Here is a 26,136-nt window from a genome sequence, read left to right as displayed (position 1 = left end):
ACATGAATTAAACAGGGAGTTCTCAAAGGAAGAAGTAAAAATGGCCAGTAAATACATGAAGAAGTATTCAATTTCCCTGGTTATAAAAGAGATGCAAAGCAAAACAACACTTAGATTGCATCTCACCCCAGATAGAATGGCTTAATCAAGGGTAATGACAACAACAAATGCAGGCGAGGATGAGGTGAAACAGGATCCCTTATATCCTGCTGGTGGGAATGCAAATTAGTACAACTACTATAGAAAGCAATATGGATATTCCTCAAAAAAACTAGAGATAGAACTGCCATATGATCCGTTGATACTGGTCCTGGGCATCTATCCAAAAGTACATAAAACAGAATATAGTAGAGACACCTGTACACTGATGTTTATTGCAGCACTATTCACAATAGCCAAGGTCTGGAAACAACTCAGATGCCCTACAATAGAATAATAGATCATGAAATCATAGTATTACTCAATGTAGTAATAGACTGAAATAATACAATGGAGTATTACTCAACCACAAGGAATAATGATATAAAAAATTAAATAGCAAATACAATTTTTTTAAAAGTCCAAATTGCTGTAATGTGACTCTAAAGTCAGAATACATAGGAAACATAGAGCGTACTAACTTTAAAAATTTATACTTACTTATGCAAAGACATTTTGTTTGTAGGCCAAAATTTTAAAACCATTTTCATTAGACAATATACTTAAGATTATAAATTTCTAATAAATAATGTCTTAATTAATGCTAAACTCCTAGAATATTAGTAAAGAAATTCACAGAAGATGTATATATACAATATATACTTAAATTCTTTACTCTTTTTAAATCAAAAAAAATTTTAGTCTTACTTTCTTATCTAGGAAAGAACAATGTAAGATAATTCAGTATCAGAAATCTTAGCTGAATTGCCATGTGACAGATTTTTAAGTATCTTTCCTTTATAGTTCAAAAGTATTTTCCTAATGCTACGGATTTAGAATGTGATAAAATACTCTTTTAATATTGATAAGAAAAACATTTATGAAATGATGAATTCTTAAGAGTATTTCAGACAATATCAGTGTTCCTATCAGATCTTCTCCCATATTCTTCAAAATTGTGGGCACTACAAATTTTTGTTGAACTTGTAATTAAAGGAGAAAAAAGAAGGTGAAAATTTCCTGCATAGACAGGCATAGCTCAGCTGGTTAACTAGATTGGTATGACACAGTGGAAAGTCTCCTGAACTCAAAGTAAGTCTTGTCTCTAACAATGAACAAGCATTTGCTCTTGCACAAGTCATTTTTCTTAGCCTGATAATCTTCTAAAAGTAAGGATTTTACAACTTTATTTTGCCATATTGTTATGAAGGGTTAACGAGATATGAAAACATGCACAAAAGAAAATAAAAGGAAAGGAAAATGTTTTGTAAGATGATCTATATTGGAATCCTAATTAGCTTTTTTTTGGAGGGTGTAAGAATGAAATACAGCTTTTTTTAGTAAATGCTGAATTCTTACTTTGGTTATTCTCTGTTCTTTCCTTTATGTATTGTCATCAGAGCAGATCAGCTATTTAATAATTTGTAACTAAATTTTTATCAGTATATTGTACCATTAAATTAGGTAATAAAATTTATTGAGCTTATAAGTCATTTCCAAGCCAGAAAATGAGCAATTATCGAAATGTCAAGGCCTGGTTTGCACTATTACTGTTCCTACATGACCTAATCAAACACAGATCAGTGATAGAATGGTTCTTTTCTGTGTTTATCTCCAGCTGACGTGGAAGACAAACCCTCTTTTATACATAGATACTGGGGTGTTATTGTTAGAGTAAACAGATAGATAGCCTTACATGAGCAGAAAAGAGGATGGGCCCTTTCAAATATAAAAAACACCCTACACTTGTAATTAATGAACATCTCTTAAAGGGGCACATCTCTTTATTTCAGGGATGAGCATGTGTATATTTAAAATAAAAGCCACAGTTGTCCACTAGGACCTTCCAGAAGTGGCACTAGATGAATGTAAAAAAGGATTCACCATGCATATGCCTCGCCTCATTCTCCCCACTGCCCAGGTACTGGCCTTTGCACAACCTGTTTACTTATACCTGATCTGGCCACTTTAAGTGGAGGTAAGAGTGGACCTAAATTCCTACAAATTTCCCCTCTTTGTTATCTAGCTCTTAACAAAAGATACCTAGTGCAATAGCTTCAGGGCATTTGGATTCCCTGTCTTATCTACCCCCACCTGATTTCTACTCACCTTTAAATAAAAGCATCTTTCTCTACTGCTCACCTCTTTGCCTGTTTAGTTTACTTTCTGCCATCCCTACTCCCTCCCCTTCATAATCTAATTTTAGACACTATGCCCAGTGGGCCACTACAATGCCATCACTCCCACCTTATCACTGTCCACTAGTAGCATCAGGCTAGGGCTTAACTTTCTTAAATCCAACCAATCTACTTAGATTCAGAGAATTATGCACAGTGGTTCCTTTTGGAAGCAAAATATGGAAATATTTTGAAAACTTAAGCCAGAAACTCAAGTAGCTGAGGAAAACAGATCATGTAAGGGGAAAAAATTAAGTTGACATCCATATGAGGGAAGGATAATATGGGATTCCCATAACCTCAGAAAAGGTGCTACAGAGGATATAAAGGGAACTTTAGTACAGATCTGGTAGTAAAAAGAAGGGTAACTCTGATCTCCTCCTGCAGCATTATTTGAACATGTTTGAGAGCATATATGAGGGCTGATCTAAAATAACAGAGGCATAACTTCACCTTAGGTACTTCAATACACCTGTTTTTACACATAATTGGCCACATTTTATGAATTTGAAATTGTGCCTTTGTGAGTAAAATATTTGTGAGCTGAGTGACTGCTACCCACTCTAGAACACACTAGGATATTAAAAAGAATAAACAAATATAACTATCCAGCTTATCATCTGCATGTATATTTGCTTGCTTCTTTACTAAAAATTTTACCATACACTGTTTGTTTTTCACCAGACCAAGTAAAACTATTGTGAAGCCATCCTGTGGGGGAAGAAGAAAACAAAAGCAATTTATAGTGCACAAAATGATGCATTTCTCAATTGATTTGAACAATCTTATAAACATAAGCATACAGAGAGTAAATAAACAGTAGTCTCTCTGTCCTCTCACTTTGCTTTACTTTTACATGTGCTGCTTCTTTCCTTTGAAATGCCCCTCCCTTGTCTAGACTTGCCACATGGCCTGCAGTCCTGCCCAAAACTCACATCGAACATTGAAAGAAGCCTTTCTTCTATCACAACATTTATCATGGTATTTGGAGTTTTGTAATTGCTACCACCTGAACCAAAAGCTTATTCAGGGAAAAGCTCTGTATTTAATCTTTGTGGCCACAAACCCCAACATACAGAAGATAAAGATTTTGAGTATTTTATTGAATTGCTTTGTGAAATTTTCATCTCCAGAGCAGGATTTCTCAATCTGTATTCTAAAAAATAGGTACTTTCCTGAATTACCATGACACAAGGAAAGTTCCTATGAACAGCTGTTTAAGAAATTTTACAACAGTATGCATTACAGGTCCAGTATTTAAAAAATTATTCACAGCTTCTTAATCACTATTTGGCAATGTTTTTGTAGCATCACATACATTCAAGGAAGTAAGGTTCAATGTGTACAGTCTTGAGAGCTTTCCAGATGTTTGGACTCTTCTACCAGGTCATGGAAAAAACTCATACTATTCCATTCTATCTATGGTGTTAGAAGCTCATATTCAAATGTCGGGTGTTCCTATGCCAATGTGTTGCTATGGAAGTGGGCTTGGAGTTTAAAGACCTAGGATTCAAATGAGCTTTGATTTCTTTTATAGCATAGAATATTTTTGTCATAGTTGTTAGAAAGCTCAACAAAAATTTTTCTCACTTTTAATGATAATTCAATGAACCTGATGTATATCTACTATTAAAATTGCTTTTCCTTTTAGTTCAATTTTAGCTAGTACTTAAAAATTATTTTTATTTTTAGAGAGATATACATCAGAAATAAAAATAAAGTGGTTTATCAAGAAAAGTTCTAATATTGATGTATGTGAATTTTTTTAATATAATAAGTGAAACTAAGTTAAAGTATAATGCAATTATTATAACTGATTGAACTAATAAGGCATCAGACATTTTAAGAATAATATGACTCTTTATACTTTATTTATTTATTTATTTATTTTTATTTAGGCCAGACAATTACATATTTATTTGAGTATAGATCTTAAGCTAAGTTTTGAATTTTTTTTTTGTTGGTATTGGGTTTGAGCTCAGGGTTTCATGATTGCTGCACAAGCACTTTACAACTTGAACCACTTCACCAGCCCTAAAATCTCAATTTCTAACTTCTCAAATTTGAGTCTATTTCTAAGGTATCAATGTAAAACATGTACCATATTTTTATGTTAATGTAATTTTGAGAACATAGAAATCTTTTTTCACAATGTACTTATTAATGTAGGAATTATAAACTCAAATCCACACAGAGGGAAAATAGGTGACATGAGGAAACACCTAGGTGTGGGGCTTGGGTATACTTAGTATCCTCTGCACAGGCACCAAAAATCATGTGAGCTTCCAGATGACCATATTTACTTGTTGAAGAGTGATTTGGAGTCCAGTTTTCTGCAGGAGTCTCCAGAAGCTTTAAAGTGGACTCAGTTTAAGGATACAAACTTAGTATCTCATCTATGGGCCACATTAAATCCACAGGCCTTGTGATTTTTATCCTTGCCATGGGAGTTTTGAAATGATTGGGTACAAAGCAAGTATTTGCATGTGAAATCTTTTCTTTCTTCAATATCATATTTGATAAAAAAATCAGGTCACAAAATCTATAAATGATGCAGGGGTCTCTGACCTTAACAGACCCTGAGATCTGCTATCACACAACTTCACATGAAAAGAGTTCATGATTTGCTATTGTTCTCAACAAAAGCCTGCTGGTTCTTGACATTTGTTGACTTGATGACCTGAATGATAAAAAGGAGACATGAAATCCTTAAAATGCTAGGGTCTATTCATTAACTACTATCCACAATCAAACTTTCAAAGCAGTTCTGAAAGGCAGTGAATGACTGATTATTGGATGGAAAAGGCTGTTATTCTGTTAGCCAATAGTTATGGCCAATAATACACCTAGTTACTTTCCAACCATGGCAGTAGAGAAAGACAGATGAAAAACATACTAATGTTATTGGAAAGGAGAGATTGGAAGAAAGTAGTACCTAATCAAACTCTAACTTTTCTAGAGATGTTTAAGTTTTTAATTCACATATTACACTTTTCTAATTAGTGGTTCTTGTCTAGGAATTCTGTCACAATATTGAGGAAATATTTTGAAATATCCTTGTTTAGCCTTATTTGATTTCTGAATCAGTCTCTTCAGGGAAAATTTGTGAAATCTTTCATTTGCACAAAATTTGTGCAATCTAGTTGAGACCAGAGAAGCAATTGTTTGTTCTTATATCTCAGCCATATGACCAATTACCTTTGTTATTTGTGGATTTGGCCAAAAGCAGGAAATAGGCAGTCAATACTGACAACTATATTCAATTTAATTTCTGTGGGCAGGAGCAGAAAGGGGATCAGAAACTTCAAAACAACTCTATTTACGTATACAAAAATACAAACAAAAATATCTCCCACTTCTCAGCAAAAGATAATACATTTCACTAAAATTGATCTCTATAAACATGTTTGAAACATGATGACTTTTTATTCCCCAAATTGGAGAGCATCTTTTCTAGGCACATAAACTTTAAAAAGAAGTTTAAAGAAACAAATTTTCTTGGTATTTTTCCTCTATCACTTAAATTCCAAACTGGGTAGCATAGTTGTAATTACTTTCCCTTTCTTATTTTGCTTACTCAGTCTCATGTCTGAGAAGAAATTCTTTGGATATAATTACTTAACAGCAACAAGATTACCATTTGTTGTAAATGGCTGTTTTTTTTTTTTTGAGTTTTATGATAATGCCCACTTCCAAAGCGAATTTTGCTTTCCTATGTTTTCCAACATGAGAAAAAAAATGGTGCAAAACATGTTTGAAGAACAGAAAGTCTTTACCTTTAAGAGCACCAGTGTGTTTTTTTGTATTTGCTATGATTGGGTAAAAGAAATCTTGTACAATTTGAAGCTTCTTTAAAAGTATCAATATTTAAAGTAAAATCATTGAGAAGTTATTCAGAAAGATTTTCATTCAGGGAATGCTTGGCTTTTCTCTGGGGCAGAATCTGAATATATCTGTAGATTATATATTAATATTGAATGAATTTTAATTTCCTGATTTTGATCACTATACTGTAGTCATATAAGATAATTTATTGGTTTTAGGAAATATAAGTTTTTAGTGAAAAAAAAGCAAAATGTCTGCAACTCACAAATTGTTCAAAGAAAAAAATCATTGTTATAAACCTACATTTAGGTTTATCCAGCAATAAGAGGGAAAAGGGAGGGAAAGAGCAGAACTTATATAGTATAATGTCAACATTAGGGAATGTTATTTATACTATTCTTACAAATTTTATATAAGCCTGAAATTGTCAAACTAGAAAATTTCTAAAAGAAAAAGAAATTTTAAAATGATATTAACAAATTATAGCTCATTGCATAAATTTAACTGGATACATATAAATGCAGAAATTAAAAGTTTGATGAGGTACAGATATTTATATTGTCTCAAATTACTTCCTCCAAGACATCAAATACTTATGAAATGAAAAAATAATATCAGAGAGAGGTAACCCAGCAAATACCACTGATGACATCATTAATAATAGGAAAATAAAAATTACAGGTCACATGACAGGATGTCATGAAAAAAATCACAGAATCATTTTTCTGATCCTCTTGTCAAAAATACATGACCTGAGCAAAATTATAATTATGCATCAGAAAAATCCAACAGAGGGACGTTCTACCTCAAAATATTTAAGATCATTAGGGTCGAGGAAAGACGATGGGATGTTCCAGACTGAAGGAGTATGAGGAATACAACTGAGTGAAATCCATGGATCAGCATGGGATCCTCTTGCTATAAAGGACACTGTAGACAAGTGGGGAAACCTGAAAACAGCATGGGGATTAAATGATGCCATGTATCTAGGTAAACTTTCTGATTATGAAGGTTGTATTTTAGTTATGTAGAATGTTCTGACTAGTACAGAATGTGCACTAAATTAGAGATAATTGCATCTGTTAGCAGTTTACTCACAAGTGGTTCATGGGGAAAAATCTTGGTATTAGATCTGAAACTTTTCTCTCATTTTAAGACAGATTTTAAAAATTTAATCAAAGATGAATAGACAAATAAACAGAAAAAAGAAAATCCATGGAGAAATGTTTCCCCATGAGGAAAGAACTATAAATCAGTGCTTAAAGTGGAAATTATTTTAAAAATTAAAAAGTTTGATGACATTATGACAATTATAATACATTAAAACATTGACAATGGCTATAGAACAAATATCCCAAAGTGTGTCTAACTGTTCATATCATTTTAAAGTGATAAAACTAAAAAATACAAATAAATATACCTAAAGTGATAAAGTGATAGTAACTCCATCAAAGTATTAATGGCAGCTTGTTTTTTTGGGCTTTGTAAATTGTTAGCATTTAGTCAGTTTGCACACATAAAGCTGCAATACTGACTTTCATTTGTAGACTCCAGATAAGAGATAACTAAAGATGCCAAGAAACAATTTAAAATATTGCATGAATTTTCCTCATTCATCTACAACACAAAAATATTCTCCTTCAAGAAAGTTTTTCAGAGAACAGGAAGACAAAGAGGTCCTGTTTGAGGATTGGGTACCAGTGGGAAGGGGAAGATATGAGGAAAGGGGGACAGAGGGTGAATATGGTGGAGATATTCTACACATGTGTATGTAAATGGAAAAAATGAGATCTGCTGAAACTATTCCAAAAGTGGGGAAGGGAAGTTAAAGGCAAATGATGGAGGAGGCAAATTCAATTATAATAAATTGTGAAGAAGTTTTCCAAATGACACAATATACCCCTGGTACAAAAATAGTAAAAAAATTTTTAAAAATTTAAAGTTTATTCACTTATAAATGAAAAAAGAAAGTTTTTACATTATATAAATACTAGGAAATAATTAAAATGTTATATGAACAGTCCAAGAACATAAAATATTTTTTTCTTTGAAGTCTCTATGCTCTTTGGAAAGCTTTGACGTCACATATAAAGAAATTGTAGGGGAGATGTTCTAAAGGACCCAGATTCAAATTCAGTGGGACCTGTAAAGAAAAAGATGTCAGAGTTAACTAAGATGAGTTAATTTTAAAATGTGAGGACCATAGCTGTGTTAGTAAGTAGGAAAATTTATGTATGACTATAATAAAAATTACCATTGCACTTAAGTTGCCAGTAGTTGCACACTAAATTCATCATCATGACCAAATATTACGATGGAAGGCTGGTTTTCTGGCCTTCCGTTCATTTGTCTACAGCCATGTGCTAAGTTACCATGATAAGCACTGGCATTAGAAGGTGAAGGTGATATAGTCTACTCTTTAACAATCATACATAATAAAATGAAAAATCAGACACAATTTCCACACTGAGTTTGTATTGACACTATGCCAGGTATAAAACAGGGCTTTACTAGAACATCCAGAAAGGAATTATATCTCAGTTTTATGTCAATACTGTAAGCTTTTGATAGAGATTATTTGAGTCAATATTTGAACAATAAGGAAAAAGCACACCAGAAAGAGGAAAGCAACTCTGAAAATAGCTAAGGGTGAGGCAGGACATTATGAATGGTAGGTAGTTCCAGTGGCCAGATGCTGGTGCAAAGGGGCAGAGAAGGGTGAGTGAAAAGAGATAAAGCTGAATAACTTGATCATAACAGAACTGATTTGGATAATTTTAGGCCATACTTAGGAAAATTAACCTTTTCCTGGGGACAACAAGCAAACCAATGAGAATAAATGACAGGATAATTTAAAAGTCATTTTTCAAGTGACAGTTAATGAACTGTAGTTGCTTGACTAATTATTACCAGAGAAATTTGGAATTGTCTCCAGTAGAATGGCTTAATATGGTGCCTGGAACACTGGTTAGAGTTTGGGTTTTTGGTCAAAAACCAGAGGAGGTCATAATGCCTTTGTTTTCCAAGAACAGTATTGGTGTCTAGGCTGTCAGTTTATAGGGAGACAGAAGTGAAGAAAGTATTGAGTGAGAAAAAGAAACACAGATTTTTTTTTAAAGCTATGGACTGTGAAAAAATGAGGAAGCATGTAATTCTTTAGAAATTGTTATGTTTTCACATCTTTCATTGGAATAGTATATGCAAATAGATTTAATGTAGAAATTATTGAGTAAACAAAGGGAAAGGATGACATTTGCTATGTAAGGCTTATTTCAAGAATCAGTTAATCTAAATTTATTCCATAAATGCTGGTAACATACCTTCATTCAAATCTCTGGTTACTCTTTCATTCAATTCTTGCTGCTCCTGAAACAAATCAAATATTTTTCATTATGTTCAACATCAATAAGAGATCCCATCATAAAATGAAATATCACATATTAAATGTGGCTTTTAAATAAGATTTGAGAGAGTAGGCCTAGATTAAGGATTCCCATAAAAAATTACACAAAATAAAATCTGTACTTATTGCAAGTTTAGATCATGTACATAATCTCATAAAAAGCATCATTAATATTGGTCTATTGAAGATACTCCATTTCAGAAGAGTGATAGTTTGTTTTATTTATAAGAGGTTAAATAATCAATTATTATTTTAGACTGAATGCATCACTTTGCAATTCTTAATGAAATTCTGCCTTCCATAAAACTTAATCCATTTTTCACTTTAAGTATATGTTCTGTAAAATGAAATTTGCAATCTCTATGTTTGGAAAATTAGAAAATAAACATGTTTATTTTTAGCAGAGAATCAACAATACAGAAAAAGGGAAGTAATAATATTATAATGTCATGTAAAAATTATACCAGCAAAAGATTAAAAATATTATGCTAGCTTGATTATAACTAAACATTTCTTTATCAGATCCGAAGATTTCAAAAAGTTTGCTTGATAAAATACATTAGAGCCACTTTTAAAACATTAGTTTCTTTGATCCATGACTTTTCAGAATTGGAATAAAGGAAAACAGTACATTGCCTAATTATGATTTAGATTTCTATTAGAAATTAAGACCAATTATCTGTGAGTGTGTGTGTGTGTGTGTGTGTGTGTGTGTGTGTGTGCGTGTGTGGTTTTTGAGACAGGGTCTTGCTAATTAGCCCAGACTGGCCTTGAACTCCTGAGCACCTGGCCTAAGCTGCCCAAGTTCTGGGAATTATAGGTAAGAACTAACAACATCCAGCATGGAACAATTTTTTAAAAGACTTGACTGTCATTATCCACTTTATTATGAAATATGTGGGAAAGCTTCAAAGTACATTAGAGACTTCCAGGAGACATCCATGATATTATTCTTTCTCCATTAATATGAAAGAAAACCTCAGGTATATGGCTACAAGTGAGGGCAATTTAGAAAGACTGGAGAGGGCACCAGTAAGTAGAAATTACAGACCAGGATAAATTCAGCACAATTGAATTTCAGAGCTACGAAAGAGACAGAGGGAAAGTTTTTCTCCAGTGGATCACAGAACAGTCTTACCCTCTAAGACCCTTTGCCCAGTACTAGCTGCAGGAACAGGCAAATTGTGCAGTGTGTCCTGGCCCACTCCATTCCTAGGCACACCGCAACTTGCTAATTTTCAAATGGAGTTTCAGTCCAGCAGTCTAAACCTTACTGAAGATGAACCACAGCTACCTGGTTCCCCAAGTCTCCTTCTTATGGCAAGATACCAGCCCAGAGTAAGACATGGGAGCAAACAAACTTAGTGGAGTCAAAACCACTCACTAGTTGCACATAGCCGCCTATCCCCTACCCAATACTGCCACACATGGCAGGAGCTGCCATGTAATGGGTTGGAGATGGCCCACTCTCTGAGCTACACTACTGCCTGAATTACTTGATAGGACCTAACTCTTCCCTCTAGCAATTACTTCTCTCCCAGTGCCTCAGCCAACCACCAACAACTGCTTCCCACAGAGGGGAATCACAGGTAATTATCCTTTTCCATTCCCTGACTATATTTTCTTCTCTGCAAAGATTATACTGTATTCTTACACACTATTAATTCTTATGCCTTCATCCCATATACTTCACCCTCTCCCAACACTTCTTCCCTTTTCCTTCCCTGAGAGTGACCTCATTTTACCACTTAATTATTAATTCATATACCTTTATTAATTTTTAAACTCTTAGTGGGTACTGCATAACAACCCTAATTCCTGTCATATATAAAATTATTGGTTTTTGTAGATGATGTCTGCAATTTTTTACTTAATTTAAGTATGTAGTTTGGTTTGAATTGTTGACTTTGTCATTGTCAAGCTATCTTCTAGCCCAGTAGTGAGAAAATAGAATACAGCTCTACTGTATTCAGTCCTGGCTGATCACTAAGAATACTTCAACTGAAAAATTTCAGGTTATTAAAACTTCCAACCAAAGAGTTGACCTCAGATGCATAAATCCCAATCCAGAAATATAAGTAATATAAGAAAAAACAGCAACATGATTCCTCCAAAAGGGAAAAATTCCACAACAATGGACTCTAAAGATAGTAATGTGCATAGACTTTCAGACAAAGAACTCAAAAGAAAAATTAGAAGAATAAACAACAAAATTGTAGAAGACATGAATAAATGCCTGAATTAATTCTGAAAAAACAGACATGAATAGGCAAGTGAAATAGAGAAGAAAATGAAAAGTTTTAAAAAGGAATTCAATATAGGTATAGAAACCTTTTTTAAAAAAAGCCAAATCAATATCCTAGAAATATAATTCTCAAACATCAAGAAGTTCAGGTGAAAGCATCATCAATAGACTAGATCTACTTTAAGATAGAATGTGAGAGCTGGAAGTCAAAGTAGATGAATTAAAACACTCAGATAATGATAATGAAAAAATAAGAAGTACAACTGGAACATGAGAGAACTCTGGAGCACAAATAAAAGACCAAATCTATGAGTTATGGGCAGAAAAGGAGAGGAGGTACAAGTGATATGATAGGAAACATATTCAATAAAAGAATAGCAGAAACTTTCCCAAATCTTGAGAAAGAAATGTTCATCTAATAGAGAGAATTTTGGGAACACAAAACAGAGAAGACTGTAAAAGAACCTCCATACCACATGATATTATAGGTAAACACTAAATACATAGGACAAGGAAAAATTTTTGACAGCTGCAAAAGAGTAACACCAAGTGACAAACTCATCAGAATAACAGCAGTTTTCTCAAAAGGTACTCTAAAAGCAAGGAGAGTATGGAATTATATATTCTAAAACTTAAAGGAAAATAACTAGCAATCAAGATTACCGAATCCATAAAAGTTATCTTTCATAATTGAAACAGAAATAAAAACCTTCCACAACAAAACTAAAGACTGCACACAGCCTTGCACACAGATAAAGACAACTGTGAAAATACACGAAAAAAAAACTTCACAAGATGAGTAGATAAGAAAATGAAATAAGAAATAATTAAACACAACAAAATAATAGGAATTACTATACACCTTTTGATGATAATTGTGAATGCTAATGGTTTCAATTTTCAAATCAAAAGACACCCATGGAGTGCATTAAAAAACAAGACTCAATCATTAGCTTCTTACAAGAAACTCATTGGTAAAGAAAAATTTAGGCTTAACCAGAAAATATAGAGAAAGGTATTCTAAGAATAGAGTCCAAAAGCAAGCAATAGTTACTATACTCATACTTGACTTCCAAACTAAATTAGTCAGAAGCAATAAAGAAGGTCACGTTATATTGATAAAGGGAACAATCCATCAAGAGCATGTAACAATTGCAAGCATATATGAACCAAACATTGATACACCTGGTCTCATCAAACAAACACTATTGGACATAAAATCAAAGGGAGATACCAAAACAATGATAGTGTGTGACTTCAATAGATAGGCAATCTGAGAAAAATATTGACAAAGAAACATAAGAATCAAATTATACCATAGATCACATGGACTTAACAAATCTATAGAATTTTGGACTAAGCAGCCACAGAATAAACTTTTTCAAGAAATTTACTTTAAGATATCACACATTTTGTCACATAAAATATGATATAAAGAATACTAAAATTTGAAAAAAACTTCCTGTATTATATCAGACCAGAGTGGAATGCAGCAAATTGAATGGCAATAGAATCTATGTGAAATATACAAACACATGAAGACTAAATGATTGCTTTTGAATGTCTAGTGTCTCACTAAAAAAATAAGGAGTGAAATAAGTGAGGAAATCCTTAAAAAATGAAAATTCAACTTACCAGCACTCTTGGAGACACATCAAAGTCAGTGCTAAGAGGGAGGGGTGAGGATAGGTAAGACACCTAAAAAATTGGCTAGCATTTGTTGCCCTTAATGCAGAGAAACTAAAGCAGATACCTTGGAAGCAACTGAGGCCAATAGAAAAAGGGGACCAGGAACTAGAGAAAAGTTTAGATCAAAAAGAATTAACCTAGAAGGTAACACACACGCACAGGAAATTAATGTGAGTCAACTCCCTGTGTAGCTATCCTTGTCTCAACCAGCAAAAACCCTTGTTCCTTCCTATTATTGCTTATACTCTCTCTACAACAAAATTAGAAATAAGGGCAAAATAGTTTCTGCTGGGTATTGAGGAGGTGGGGGAAGAGGGAGAGGGCAAAGTGGGTGGTAAGGGAGGGGGTGGGGAAGGGGGGAGAAATGAACCAAGCCTTGTATGCACATATGAATAATAAAATAATTTAAAAAAATGAAAATTCAACTTACCAGCACTCTTGGGGACACATCAAAGTCATTTTTCAGAGTAAACTGGAAAACCTAGAAGTGGATAAATTTCTGGATTCATATGATGTACCAAATTGAAAGAAGAAGATATAAACAACTTAAATAGACACAAACAGGTGATGGGATTGATGTAGTAATAGAGTCTCACAAGAAAGAATATCCCAGAACCAGAAAGATTCCCTGCTGAATTCTGCCAGACCTATAAAGAAGTAACACCAGAGTTTCTGAAACTCATTCTACAAAGCCAGTATAACTCTGCTGCCAAAACTCAAAAAGGACACAACAGAAAAGTCAATTACAGACTAATTTTATTTTTTAAATACATACAAAAATTCTCGAGAAGATAATTGCAATCTAAATTCATAACACATCAAAAAGATCATACACCATGTCCACTTGGGTTTCATTCAAGTGATGCAAGTACAGTTTGACATATGTACATAAACAGTAGCAAGGAAAACAAATCACATAATCATTTAAATAGATGCAAAACAAGCACTTAACAAAATTCAACATACCTTCATGATACAATCCCTGAAGAAATGAGGAATAGATCTAAACAAAGGCTATGTATGACAAACTTATTGCCAACATCATACTAATAGAGGAAAAGCTAAAACCATTTTCTATGAAGTTGGGAATGAGACAAGGTTATTCTCTCTCTCTCTCTCTCTCTCTCTCTCTCTCTCTCTCTCTCTCTCTCTTTCTGTCTTTCTCTGTCTCTTTTCCCACCCACCTCTTTCTCTGTGCTAGTACTAGGGATTATACATAGGGACTGGTGCTTTTTAAGCAAGCACTATGCCAGAGAGCTACACTTTTTTTTTTTCAAGTTAGTTTTTAGTAGTTTTGATCTCAGAATTTATGTCCAGGCTAGCCTTGAATTGCAAACCTCCTACCTGTGCCTCTGGTATAGCTGATAGTGGACATGAACCACCATGCTCATCTTGTGCTTTGAAATATGATTTTACTAACTTCCTCCCCTCCCAAGGTTGGCCTCATACCATGATATACCTCATTCTGCCTTCCTCCTCATGCCATGATATACCTCCTTCTCCTTCTGAGATTATGGGTTTAAGCCACCATACTCAGTCCTCTCCAATCTGACTTAGCATAATACTTGATTCTTAGCTGTAGCAATAAGACAAGAGAAATAAAGGGATACAAATTGGGAAGGAAGGAGTAAAATTATCCCTATTTTCAGGAGACAAGATCCTATACTGAAAAGATCCTAGGGACTCCACCAAAAGTCTCTTAAATCTGACAAACACTTTCAACAATGTAGAAGGAGATAAAATCAAAATATAAAAATCACTTCATTTTCCATACACCAGTATTGAATAGGCTAAGAAAGAAATTAGTAAAAACAATTCCATTCATAATAGCATCAAAGAAACAAAATATCTAAGAATAAACTAAGGAGGTGATAGATGTCTACAATGAGAGCTATAAAATATCAAAGAAAGATATTGAAGACATTAGCAGATGTCAAGTTCATGGATTTACAGAAATAATATTGTGAACATGCTTGTACAATCAAAAGCAATCTACTATGCTGTGCCTACCAAAATTCCAGTGACATTATTCACAGAAATAGACAAATCATTCCTAAAATTCATATGGATTCATAAAAGATTCCAAATAACTAAAAATCCTGAACAAAAAAAGCAATGCTTGGTTCTGTTTATACATCACTTTAAAGTTTACTACAACGCCATACTAACAAAAACTGCATGGTACTGTCACAAAACATACACATAAACCAGTGGAATAGAAGACCCTGAAATAAACACACACAGTGTCAACCACCTGCCCTTCAAGAAAGGTGCCATAACTATATTGGAATAAACACAGCCTCTTCAACAAGTGGTGGTAGGAAAACTGGATACCCACATGGAGAAAACTTAAACTATTTCTCACTTTAAAATAATTTTTAAAACAATTCAAAATGGATCATAAATCTTAATTTAAGACTTAAAACTTTGAAACTACTATAGGAAAGCATAGATTAAACACTTCATGATGTAGGCAACAACTTTTTAAATAGGACTCCAATTGCTCAGGAAATAAGAGTAAGAATTGCCAAATGGTAGTACATCCTGTTAGAGAGTACATCAATAGATACAATTATCAGAATGAAGAGAAAATCTACAGAATGAGGGAAAAATCTTTGCAGCTATTTACCAGACAAGGAATTAATATCTAGAATACAGAAAGAGCTAAAAAATAAGTAATCAAATTAATAAACCATCAAATGAATTGAACAGACATTTCTCAAAAGAAGTACTAATGACATCTAAATGCATAAATACTCAACATCCTTAGTCATAAAAGAAATTCAAATCATAACATTGAGATTCCATCTCACTCCAGTTAGAATGGCTATCATAAAGAAAACAAGCAAATGATGGCAAAGAGGTAAAACAAAAGGAACTCTTACACTGTTGATGGGAATGTAAACCTGTGCAGCACTATCGAAATCAGTAGGCACATTACTAAAAATAAAAACAGAATGACCATATGATATTCCTGTACCACTCCTGGGCATTTATATGAAGAAAAATAAATCAGCATGCAGTAGAGATACCTGTACACCCACATTTATATGAACACTTTTCATAATAACCAACCTATGGAGTCAGCCTGAACATAACACATACTTTGTGGTGAAAATGATAATGAGACCTCCAGTGCCTTTAAAGATTTTAGGTGTGGAGACAAATTTCTTTGACTGACATCTTTTTCTTGACTGACATTTTGAGAGACTGTTTTCCATAATATTTCTGTGACAACAGCATTCAGACAAATCTTTTAATGTAGCAACTCAATACTAGTGAAGAGATAACTCTTTAATGAAAACATTTTCATTGCCATTAATAAATACTATAAAATGTGACTTGAATGTGCATGAGATTCAAATTAAGGAACTATCAATGTAATATTATGTTTTCCCCAAGACTTTAATCAATTACCACAAGCAAAAGATGCCATTATGTCTTTATACCCTATCCACAAATACTTTCATAGGACATAAATTTTATTCAGATAAAAATGAAGTGCCTGTCTCAAAATATTGCATATTTTTATACTCCAGAAATCCATTTTAGTTACTTTTTTTTTCTTCTTCCTTTTTCTTTCTTTCTTTTTTGTCCTAGGGATTGAATTCAAGGCCTCTTGTCACTGAAATATACCATGAATAGTGTACTGAAGAAATCTTAACTCTCTAGATAGAGAATCCTTATAGCATAACAAATTAAACTCAGGGTAATTTCTCTTCTCCTAAGTCTTAAAGAGCACCTGGTAGAAGTAGTTGCCTTTATTACAACTGTGGTGTGGCCTTCTCTCCCCATAAGTTCTGGTCCAATTGATGTTTGAATATTTTATGGCATAAATGATAGCTGAGGTCAACTGTTTTGGAAATAGATAGCAAAACAGGCACGAAAGCTCAATGGGGAAAAAGGACACTCATAAAACTTGCAGGGTGCTATGGAAAAGGACACCTAAAAATTCTTTGGAGATGTTGAATCATGAAGCCTCCAGTTTTGTCCCAACTGGTGGGAAGCTGGAAAACATGAAATGACTTTCTACAAGTTGCTTTTGCTGAATTCTTACTTTCCCACTCAGTCACGTAATTTCCACATAGTTCTCTTAATAGAAATTCAGAATTGTTTTCCTCATTAAATGGGTTAATACAGTGTTTGGCAGAGATTATGGAGAAAAAATGAGAACAAATGTGTTGGTGACATTCATCACTGTCCTATTTATTAGATAAGGGAGACATCAAAGGAATTTGAAATGTATAAAGCTATAGCTAATGAAAACTGAATTTTGCCAGAAGAAATCAAAATGCCTAGTAAGCTTTTAATATTCAACTTATGGCTGGTACTAAATAAAAAACTAGTTTAGTTCCTTATAGAGTAAAATACATAGTTTTAACAAAGCTTCCCTTTCTTTTCCTGGAGCCATTATGTGTTTTTCTAGTTGGAAATTGCATTTGAGATGGTGGAGGAAGATGACAGTCACACTAAATAAGGGAAGGACATTCAATAATTCAATTGTACTTTCCCATTTCTCAAAAAATATATGAAGGGGAGAAAATTGTCCACAATATAAGAACACACCATGAATTTTATCATATTGGGTGAATTTTCTTGTAGCTGGTAGTTTTAAAGCCATGTTACATAGAAATCTAAGATTCCCCAGAGGACAAAGAAAGCTGCCACAAGAGGCAAGTCACAGATGTAGAGCCACTTCTCTCTTTAGACAAAAAGCTCTACATCTACCTGGTATAAAACAGTTCATCCCTAAAATGGTTTTTATTTTTAAAAAGAAAGGTTCTATTCTTTGGAACACAGTTTAGATTGGCGTGAAATTTACTACTTTTGTGAAAGGGTGAAGAGAGCCTCTGAGAGATTATAACAACATAGCTGAGGTCACACAGCCACATGGTGGCAGACATATGACTTTTGGTCTAAGAACTGAGCCTGCAGTTCTACAAACTACTACTTTCATATTCAGGGAAGGTATACATTTAAATATAGATCATAGAAAATACCTATGAAAGTCTTTGTCAGGGAGCTTAATTATATCTAAGCATGAGACATAAATAATTTGTAAGATCTAAAGCTATGAATAACAATAAAGAAATGAAACTAATGTTATGCCTCCTGTGAGTGGCAGTTAAATGTACTCAATGGCTAATGCAAAGAAGTTTTAAGTCACAGAGGGGGAACTTGAGGAAATTATATTTAATTATATTGAGCAAGCTGAATTTAAGAAAATTCTTCTGTTGGTAATATTTTCTTATGTAGCCAAGACTGGCCTCAATCACACGATCTTTCTGTTTCAGCTTCCCAAGTGCTGGGATTACAAGTGTGTACCACCATATCCACCTTGAAAACAACCAAATTTGAATAAAGGTAGCTGACCTAACTGGACATTTGAGAAGTAGAAAAATGACTTAAATAAGTAATTGGAAGATTTCATGGCAAATCAAAATAAAAATTAATCTTGAGGTGGGGAATGTGGCTCAGATGTAGAGTGCTTGCCTAGTATGTAGAATGCCCAGGGTTCTAGTCCTAACACCATGAACAAGCACAGCCTCATGTTGTAAAATTACTTAGTGACTACTGTGTGTCATTTATTATGTTAGCCACACAACACTCAGACATAGAAAATGTTTGAATGAGATCAGTTCTGTTTTTAATAAAATTCAAGTACACTTTTAAGTTTTGATTTGTCAAGATATTGCATATAGCTTAACATGTACAGTGTGTGCTTCTCATAAACAAGAACTTCATTTCAGTTCAGGTCCCAGCACCAAGAACGTCTTTAGAATATCCCAGTTATCAGAAAGGAATTCTATGTGTAAACCATCTAGCTATCAATGTATCTATTCAGGATATTTTTAATTTTTGCATTTTAAAATAATAAAGGTAAAGAAATGATAACATTATATAATTAGTTCTGATATGTAAAACAAAGCATCCCAGTGTTCAAGGTGTGACTCAAGCAGTGAAGTGCCTGCTTTGTAAGACTGAATCCCTGATATCAAACCCCACACCACCAAAGAACTAAAAAATGACAAGTAACCCCATAATTTAGAATGCAATAACTGAAAGTAAAAGTCTAAATTTCATGGAATGGGAGGAGATGCAATAAGTGCTAAATATTATGAACATGAAGAAAACTCACTTCACTGACAAGTATAATTGAAATCCCAGACTAGAGCAATGGTTTATTATAATAATTTCCCTTAACATTAACAAACATAAACTATAATGCTAGTAGGTTAGAAACTCACAAGAGAAACAGTAAAAAATGATTCAAAACCTTGCAAATAAGGAGATGGATAAACAAATTCAATATTAATGTTTTTTGTTTTTTGGTTTGAACTCAGGTCTTCCTACTTGATGGGTTCTACTGCTTGAGACACCTCCAGCCTTAATGTTAGTTTAAAAATTTTTGCTTTCTGAAATAATAGCTAAAAATAATCAAAAATCTGTCATTTTATAATGCCTCAACCAAAAATGTGTCCTTTTCTGTCATTTTAGAGAGCATATTGTCACCTGTATTAGTGTAATTTGCTTTCCCATTAGAAACAATCAAATATTTACTAACTGCAGATGATACTTTCTTTCTTAAATTTAAGAATTTTATAAATGAAGGGCTACAATAAATCACTGAAGGCATTCTGAAATAACTTTGCAGAAACATCTCTGCATCTTCATAGAAGAGTGATTCTCAGTCTGTCTTAGTAAGTTTACTGGACTTTGAAAATGCATACTCCATCAGAAAACCATTGTATGCCTAGGAACTATTAGAATAAGTTTAAAAATGATTATACTTTCACGTGTCAACTTCTCTAAAAATAACTTTATTCCCCCCAAAAATTTAGCAGTGTTGCTTTGCCCTAAAAAATCTTCCTTTGCATCTTATATAGATTTCCACACTTGTTTATCATTCTCTTGTAAAATGATACATTATTTGGTTATTACCAGTAGGAAATATGAGAACATTTTATATATTCATCATGCTTAACAATTTACAATATTTAAGGTTAATTCTCTCTTTCTACAGAGATTATGACACAGACCATGACCCTCTCATTTTTTCAGAAAAATATGAAAGTAAACTATCATGAAATTTCAGCTATGGTTTTATGATTTATGTATTAAATAGTCATTCAGTTTGCTGACTTTAAAGCTGTTTGACCGCAATGTGGCCTAAGAAATCTTATCTTGCAAGGCTCTTCTATTATTAGGAGAAAAACAAGTAAGAAGATAAGGTTGGAGCTTCATTTAATAGAGGCCTGAATACATTTCTGTGCATTAAAAAGTTCATGAAGCAAGGCATGATGGATCATATCTGTAATTCAGCTATTCTGGAGGAGGAGAAATAAAGATCATGGATCCAAGACAGCCTGGGCAAAGTAAACATGAGAATCTAGCTGAAAAACAAACTAAATGAAAATGGACTAGGGGTATGACTCAAGTGATAGAGTGCTTGCCTAGCATGTGACAGGCCCTGGGTTCAATCCCCAGTACCACAAAAATAAGAAAAAATAAAGATTATGAAAACACCCAATAAGCAAGTGTGCACAGATTGAAATGGTATTTTAGTAACAATGAAAACTAGGTACAATTTATTTATTTGCATTTTGTTAAAACAAATATGTTGTTTTAGTATTTTCTCTGGTACAAAGGCCAAATATTAGACAAATATCATAATGTTAGTAAAGCATAGTTGAAACTTTCTGACCAACTCTACAATGGATAAAAGTTATCATTGTTGGAGCAATTTTTAGATCTCCGGAAATGAGCTCCTGCAATGATCGAAATTGTATGGTTGAATGGGAGTTTTCCTGTTCCATTTTTAGGGGAGTATGGACAGTGCACAGATTTACATAATATTCTGGAAAGGGAGGTTAAAGTTGATTCTGTTTGATGGCAGTTGCTATTTAAAGCCTCTTTTATCACTGCTGCATTACTCACCATTAAGGATAACAGGGCAGAGACATCATTGAAATTCAGATCCAAATATTTGCTTATTTTCATTATTTAAAAAATTACAACAACTATGAAAAGTAATATGGAGATTACTCAAAAAATTAGGACTACCATATGACCCAGCAATTCCACCACAGGGTATTTCTGCAAAGGAGATGAAATATATACCCAAAAGGTAGTGGTACCTCCATGTTTATTACTGCCCTATTCACAGTAGACAAAATATGTAATCAATCCAGATGCCCTTCAGGGGATAAGGTGATAAAGAAAATGCAGCAAATTTGTAAAATGGAATACTGCTCAGCCATAAAAAGAATGAAATCCTGTCACTTTCAGAAGCATGGATGCAAGTGGAGAACACAATGTTGAGTGAAACAAGCTAGACATGGAAAGACAAAGTGCACATGATCTCACTCATTTAACTTTGCAGAAGTGTAGACTAGAGCAGTGGACACTAGAGGTGGGAATAGCATGGAGGAAGGGGACATAAAATAATTAAGGCAGTCAACTGTGGACTGAGAAGCATGTAGGGGGAGTTGTATGTATGGAAATATCACAATGAATCCCACAATTTGTACAACTAATTTTTTAGGTGGTACTGGGGCTTAAATTTAGGGACCCTACACTTGCTAGGCAAGTGCTCTACCACTTGAGTCATTCTGGGAGCCCTGTTTTGTGTTGAGGCTTTTTGAGATAAACTTTCACACATTATTTCTCTAGGAGGCCTGATCTCTGCCTCCTGAGTAGCTGGAATACAGGTGTGAGCCATTGGCGCCCAGATGAGTTAATAATTATAATTAATAACTATTGTTATAACAATAAATACTATGCCACAATAAACATGCTTTAAAAACTGAGATAACAATGATGTGAGTAAAGTGGCATGCATATTCTTATTGAAGAAAAATGGCAAATTTTAACCTTTAAAACAGAAATTAATCTCTTTTAGTATTTCAGGTTTATTTAATTCATAAAGTGTATTCATCTCAGATTATTTAAATTATAAACCTGTAAAGGTGGTTAAGCATTGGATGTCAATCATTCACTTATGTAAGGGATGGAAATCTTGGAATTGTGCAGGAAAGCTCTAAAGGTGTTATGAAACACAGCCAAACTAAAATCACTTAGAAGCTAAGCCAAAGTATGGTAAAGTATACCATTAGTTAGAGCAGTCGTACTCATTTTGTAAAATATAATACTAATGCAGCTTTTAAAGAAAGTGTAAAGTATGTTATCTTAGTTATATTTGCTGAATCAAGTAAAGAAAATGAGTATTCCTTAAAAACAACAGTTTTAGGGACTTTAAAAAAGTTATAAACTTCTATTTTTTCTTTTTATTAACACAGATATTTGTGATTTTACTTAATATGCACAAGTCAACCAGACATCTTAATATTTCACCAAGAACTGCATCAGAAATCTGAAACTCAAATGAAAAAAATATAACTAACCCACTTCTCATAGTTCTGCATGGTCTCAGCTGAAGGCCGTGGGGATGAGGTAGAATCCACTAAGTTTTCTGTTGGAAACTGTCCGGAAGAACTCTTTGGAATAAAAAGTCTGGTGTTAGGACTTCCAACACAACTGCACTCTAGGACAGATCTTGTATTAGGAGAGCTATGTTGTAAAGATGTCTTCTGTTCTTCCAGAAGAATCTTGGTCTTGGCTTCATCTAGTCTCTTATTAGTTCTGTGAAGATTTCAGAAGGCAAATAATTAGTATCTCATCACTCCTATTTTTTTTATAACGTTATTGTTGTGCTATGGATACATTGTGACACATACGAAGGTGCTTACAATATATCTTAGTTAAATTCACTCCCTCCTTCATTCTCCTTTACTCCCCCCATTCTTACAATAGGTTAAACAGGTCTCATTTTTAAATTTTCATGCATGGGTACATAATATTTCTACCATATTCACCCATATACACCCTTTCCTTACATTCTACTTCTTCCAACTGGTACCAAACTCCATGACAGAACCTATATTACCTTACTGTCTTCCATTTTTGGAAAAATACACTTTTGTTTGTTAAAGATAGCAATACAGAGGGTTTCATTATGACATTACCATGTATATATGTATTGTATAATAAGTTGGTTCATCCTCTCCATTTTTCTCTTTTCTACCTTAGTTCTTTCTTTATGGTGATGACAACAGCTTTATAAATTCTATATTCATTCTTATATAGAAAGTATGTCAAAGAAGGTGTTCTTTACTTCCTATTTTTACCCTCCCTGTCCTGTTAGTGCCCTCTCCTTTGCTTAGTATAAACTGTTTTATGATTCTGTCTTTTGTTGTTCAGATGTCTGTTCATTGTTCAGTGGGAATTTTTTGCCTTGGTATTATACATATACATGCATTGTACATAAGTCATATAACCACCTCCACTGTGCTTTCTTGCCCTTTTTCCCTATCCTGTGCTGTTTAACAGTTTCAGCATATTCTTTGTGTCTTGTTCCTACACAGATGTAATGAATTTCATTATTATTTGCTATTTATTTTTCTCCTCCCTTGCTTTCTACTATCACTCCCACTTTTTGATATAAGGTCTGTATATATTTCTACATATATGTAATATTGCTTGTATTTGTATTGGGTATATATTCCACATATGAGAGAAAAAAATGTTGTCTTTGGCTTTCTGAACCTGGTCAACTTCACTTAAGATAATGTTATTCAGTTCCACTCATTTACCTGCAAATGACAAAATTTTATTGTTCTTCTTGGTAAACAAAATGCCAGGGTATATGAATACCACATTTTCTTAATCCATTCATCAGTTGTGCAGGATGTTGGCTGTTTCTATAGCTTGGCTATTGTGAATAATGCTGCAATAAACTTGGGTGTGCAGGTGTCTTTACTGTAACATGACTTACATTCCTTTGGGCATATCCATAGGAGTAGTACTGGTGGGTCACATAGCAGCTCTATTTTTAGTTTTTGGAAGAGCCTCCATTCTGTTTTTCTTAGAGGTTGCACTAATTTGAATTCTCACAAATTAAAATTTCCCCACATCCTTGCCAACATTTGTTGTTTGTGTTCTTGATGATCGCCATTCTAACAGGAGTGAGGGACATCTTAACATTGTTTTGATTTCCATTTCTTTTATGGCCAGGGATGTTGAACATTTCTTTATGTGTTTTTTGACTAGTCAGACTTCTTCAACAAAGCTCTATTCACTTCATTTGTCCAAATCTTCATTGGGTCATTGTGTTTTGGGGAGTTTAGTTTTATGAGCTCCCTGTATATTCTCATGATTAATTAATTCCTCGCCAGATGTACAGCTGCCAAGATTTTCTCCCACTCTGTAGGGTGCCTCTTCAATCTGGTGACAATTTCTTTTGTTGTGCAAAGCTTTTTAGTTTCATGTAGTTCCATTTGTCAATCCTTTCTCGTAGTTGATGAGCCATTGAAGTTCTATTTAGGAAATTAATGCCTATTTGTTCCAGTATATTCCTTATTCTTTCCTGCACTAGCTTCAAAGTACAAGGTGGTAGAAACTAACCAATGTGGGTTGCAATACAGAAGTGCATGGAAGCAATGCTAGGAATCTCTCTATATAGCTATCTTTATCTCAAATTAGCAAAAACGATATGTCTTTCTTACTATCTGTTATGTTTTTCTCTTCAATAAAATCGGAGAAGAAGAGGGCAGAACAGGTTCTGCCTGGAAGTGGGGGAGGGGGACGGTGGCAGAAACAATTTGTACACATGTAAGTAAATGTAAAAACGATAAAATAAAAGGAGGAGAAAAAAGTAAAATCTTTTCTTTCAGTGGCAAAATAAATGATTAAACAATAATAGTGGCTGATATATGGAATAAAAAATGAATATATATTTTCAATTCTGTCGTGGAATGTAATTTCTGGGTCATATGTAATACAATATGCAACGTTATGAGGAGTTACCTGTCGCTTTGCACAGTGGCTGAACCATTTGCCTTCTCACTAGTCACATACGAGGGACCTCTACAGTATCTCATGTTGAAGAGCACCTGCCTACCAAGTGTGAGGCCCTGAATTCAACTCAAATGCTTGCCATGTAGCCTTTACAATGTTGAGGTACATTCCTTCTATTACTAAGTTTTCTTAGTTTTTATCATGAATGGTGTTGAATCTTATCGAAGTTCTGTACCATGCTGTTTTTATTGCTATGTCTCTGTAGTATAGTTTGAAGTCAGTAATTGAAAACTCCTGAGCTGATCTCTTTGCTCAGTATTGCCTTGGTTTGGAGGCTTGCATTTTAAAAAGAAATTGTCATAGCATTAAATGGAACTCTCCTGACACGGTGTCTTAAAATTCAAAATATGTCAGAATATGCCATCTATCCAATTCCTGAGTGTGCCTTAGACATGGTTGTATTTATAGAGTAACTGTGAGATGATGGATTTGCTAATTTGTTTGACTATAGTAGTCATTTCACTATGAAAAACACATTAAAAATCATGTTGTACTCCTGAAGTACATACAATTAAAAATAAGGCATTAAAAAGCTAGTAATATTTTAGTAAGCTAGTTTAGGAATTTAAAAATAATACCACTCAGACAAGTGTTTTCATGATTGTTATATTTTCCTCAGTACGTGGAAGAAATTAAGTATTTGGAACTGAGGAGTAATTCAGAGCAGCAACCTGTAGAGCAAAATGAGATAGCTGAATTTTTGATCAAAATCAGCTAAAACAGCTCCACAGGCAATGATCTCA

The 26,136-nt window shown here is 33.7% G+C and overlaps 1 protein-coding gene across 1 annotated transcript in view; it reads right to left on the bottom strand.

Moving 5' to 3' along the window:
• LOC109678222 (ankyrin repeat domain-containing protein 26-like) overlaps window positions 1-26,136 on the bottom strand; it is a 67,097-nt gene that overhangs the window by 1,198 nt on the left and 39,763 nt on the right. Inside the window, exons 11-12 of the mRNA XM_074055410.1 lie at window positions 22,882-23,119; window positions 13,908-13,958 (exon numbers count right to left, since the gene is read on the bottom strand). Of these exons, the coding sequence (XP_073911511.1) occupies window positions 13,908-13,958; window positions 22,882-23,119 (289 nt within the window). The remainder of the gene's footprint in view (window positions 1-13,907; window positions 13,959-22,881; window positions 23,120-26,136) is intronic.

Source organism: Castor canadensis, chromosome 15, assembly GCF_047511655.1.
Source record: "Castor canadensis chromosome 15, mCasCan1.hap1v2, whole genome shotgun sequence".
Classification (NCBI taxonomy): domain Eukaryota; kingdom Metazoa; phylum Chordata; class Mammalia; order Rodentia; family Castoridae; genus Castor; species Castor canadensis.
Note: the sequence above shows the minus strand (reverse complement) of the source record. Positions and strands in the feature narration are given on the sequence as shown.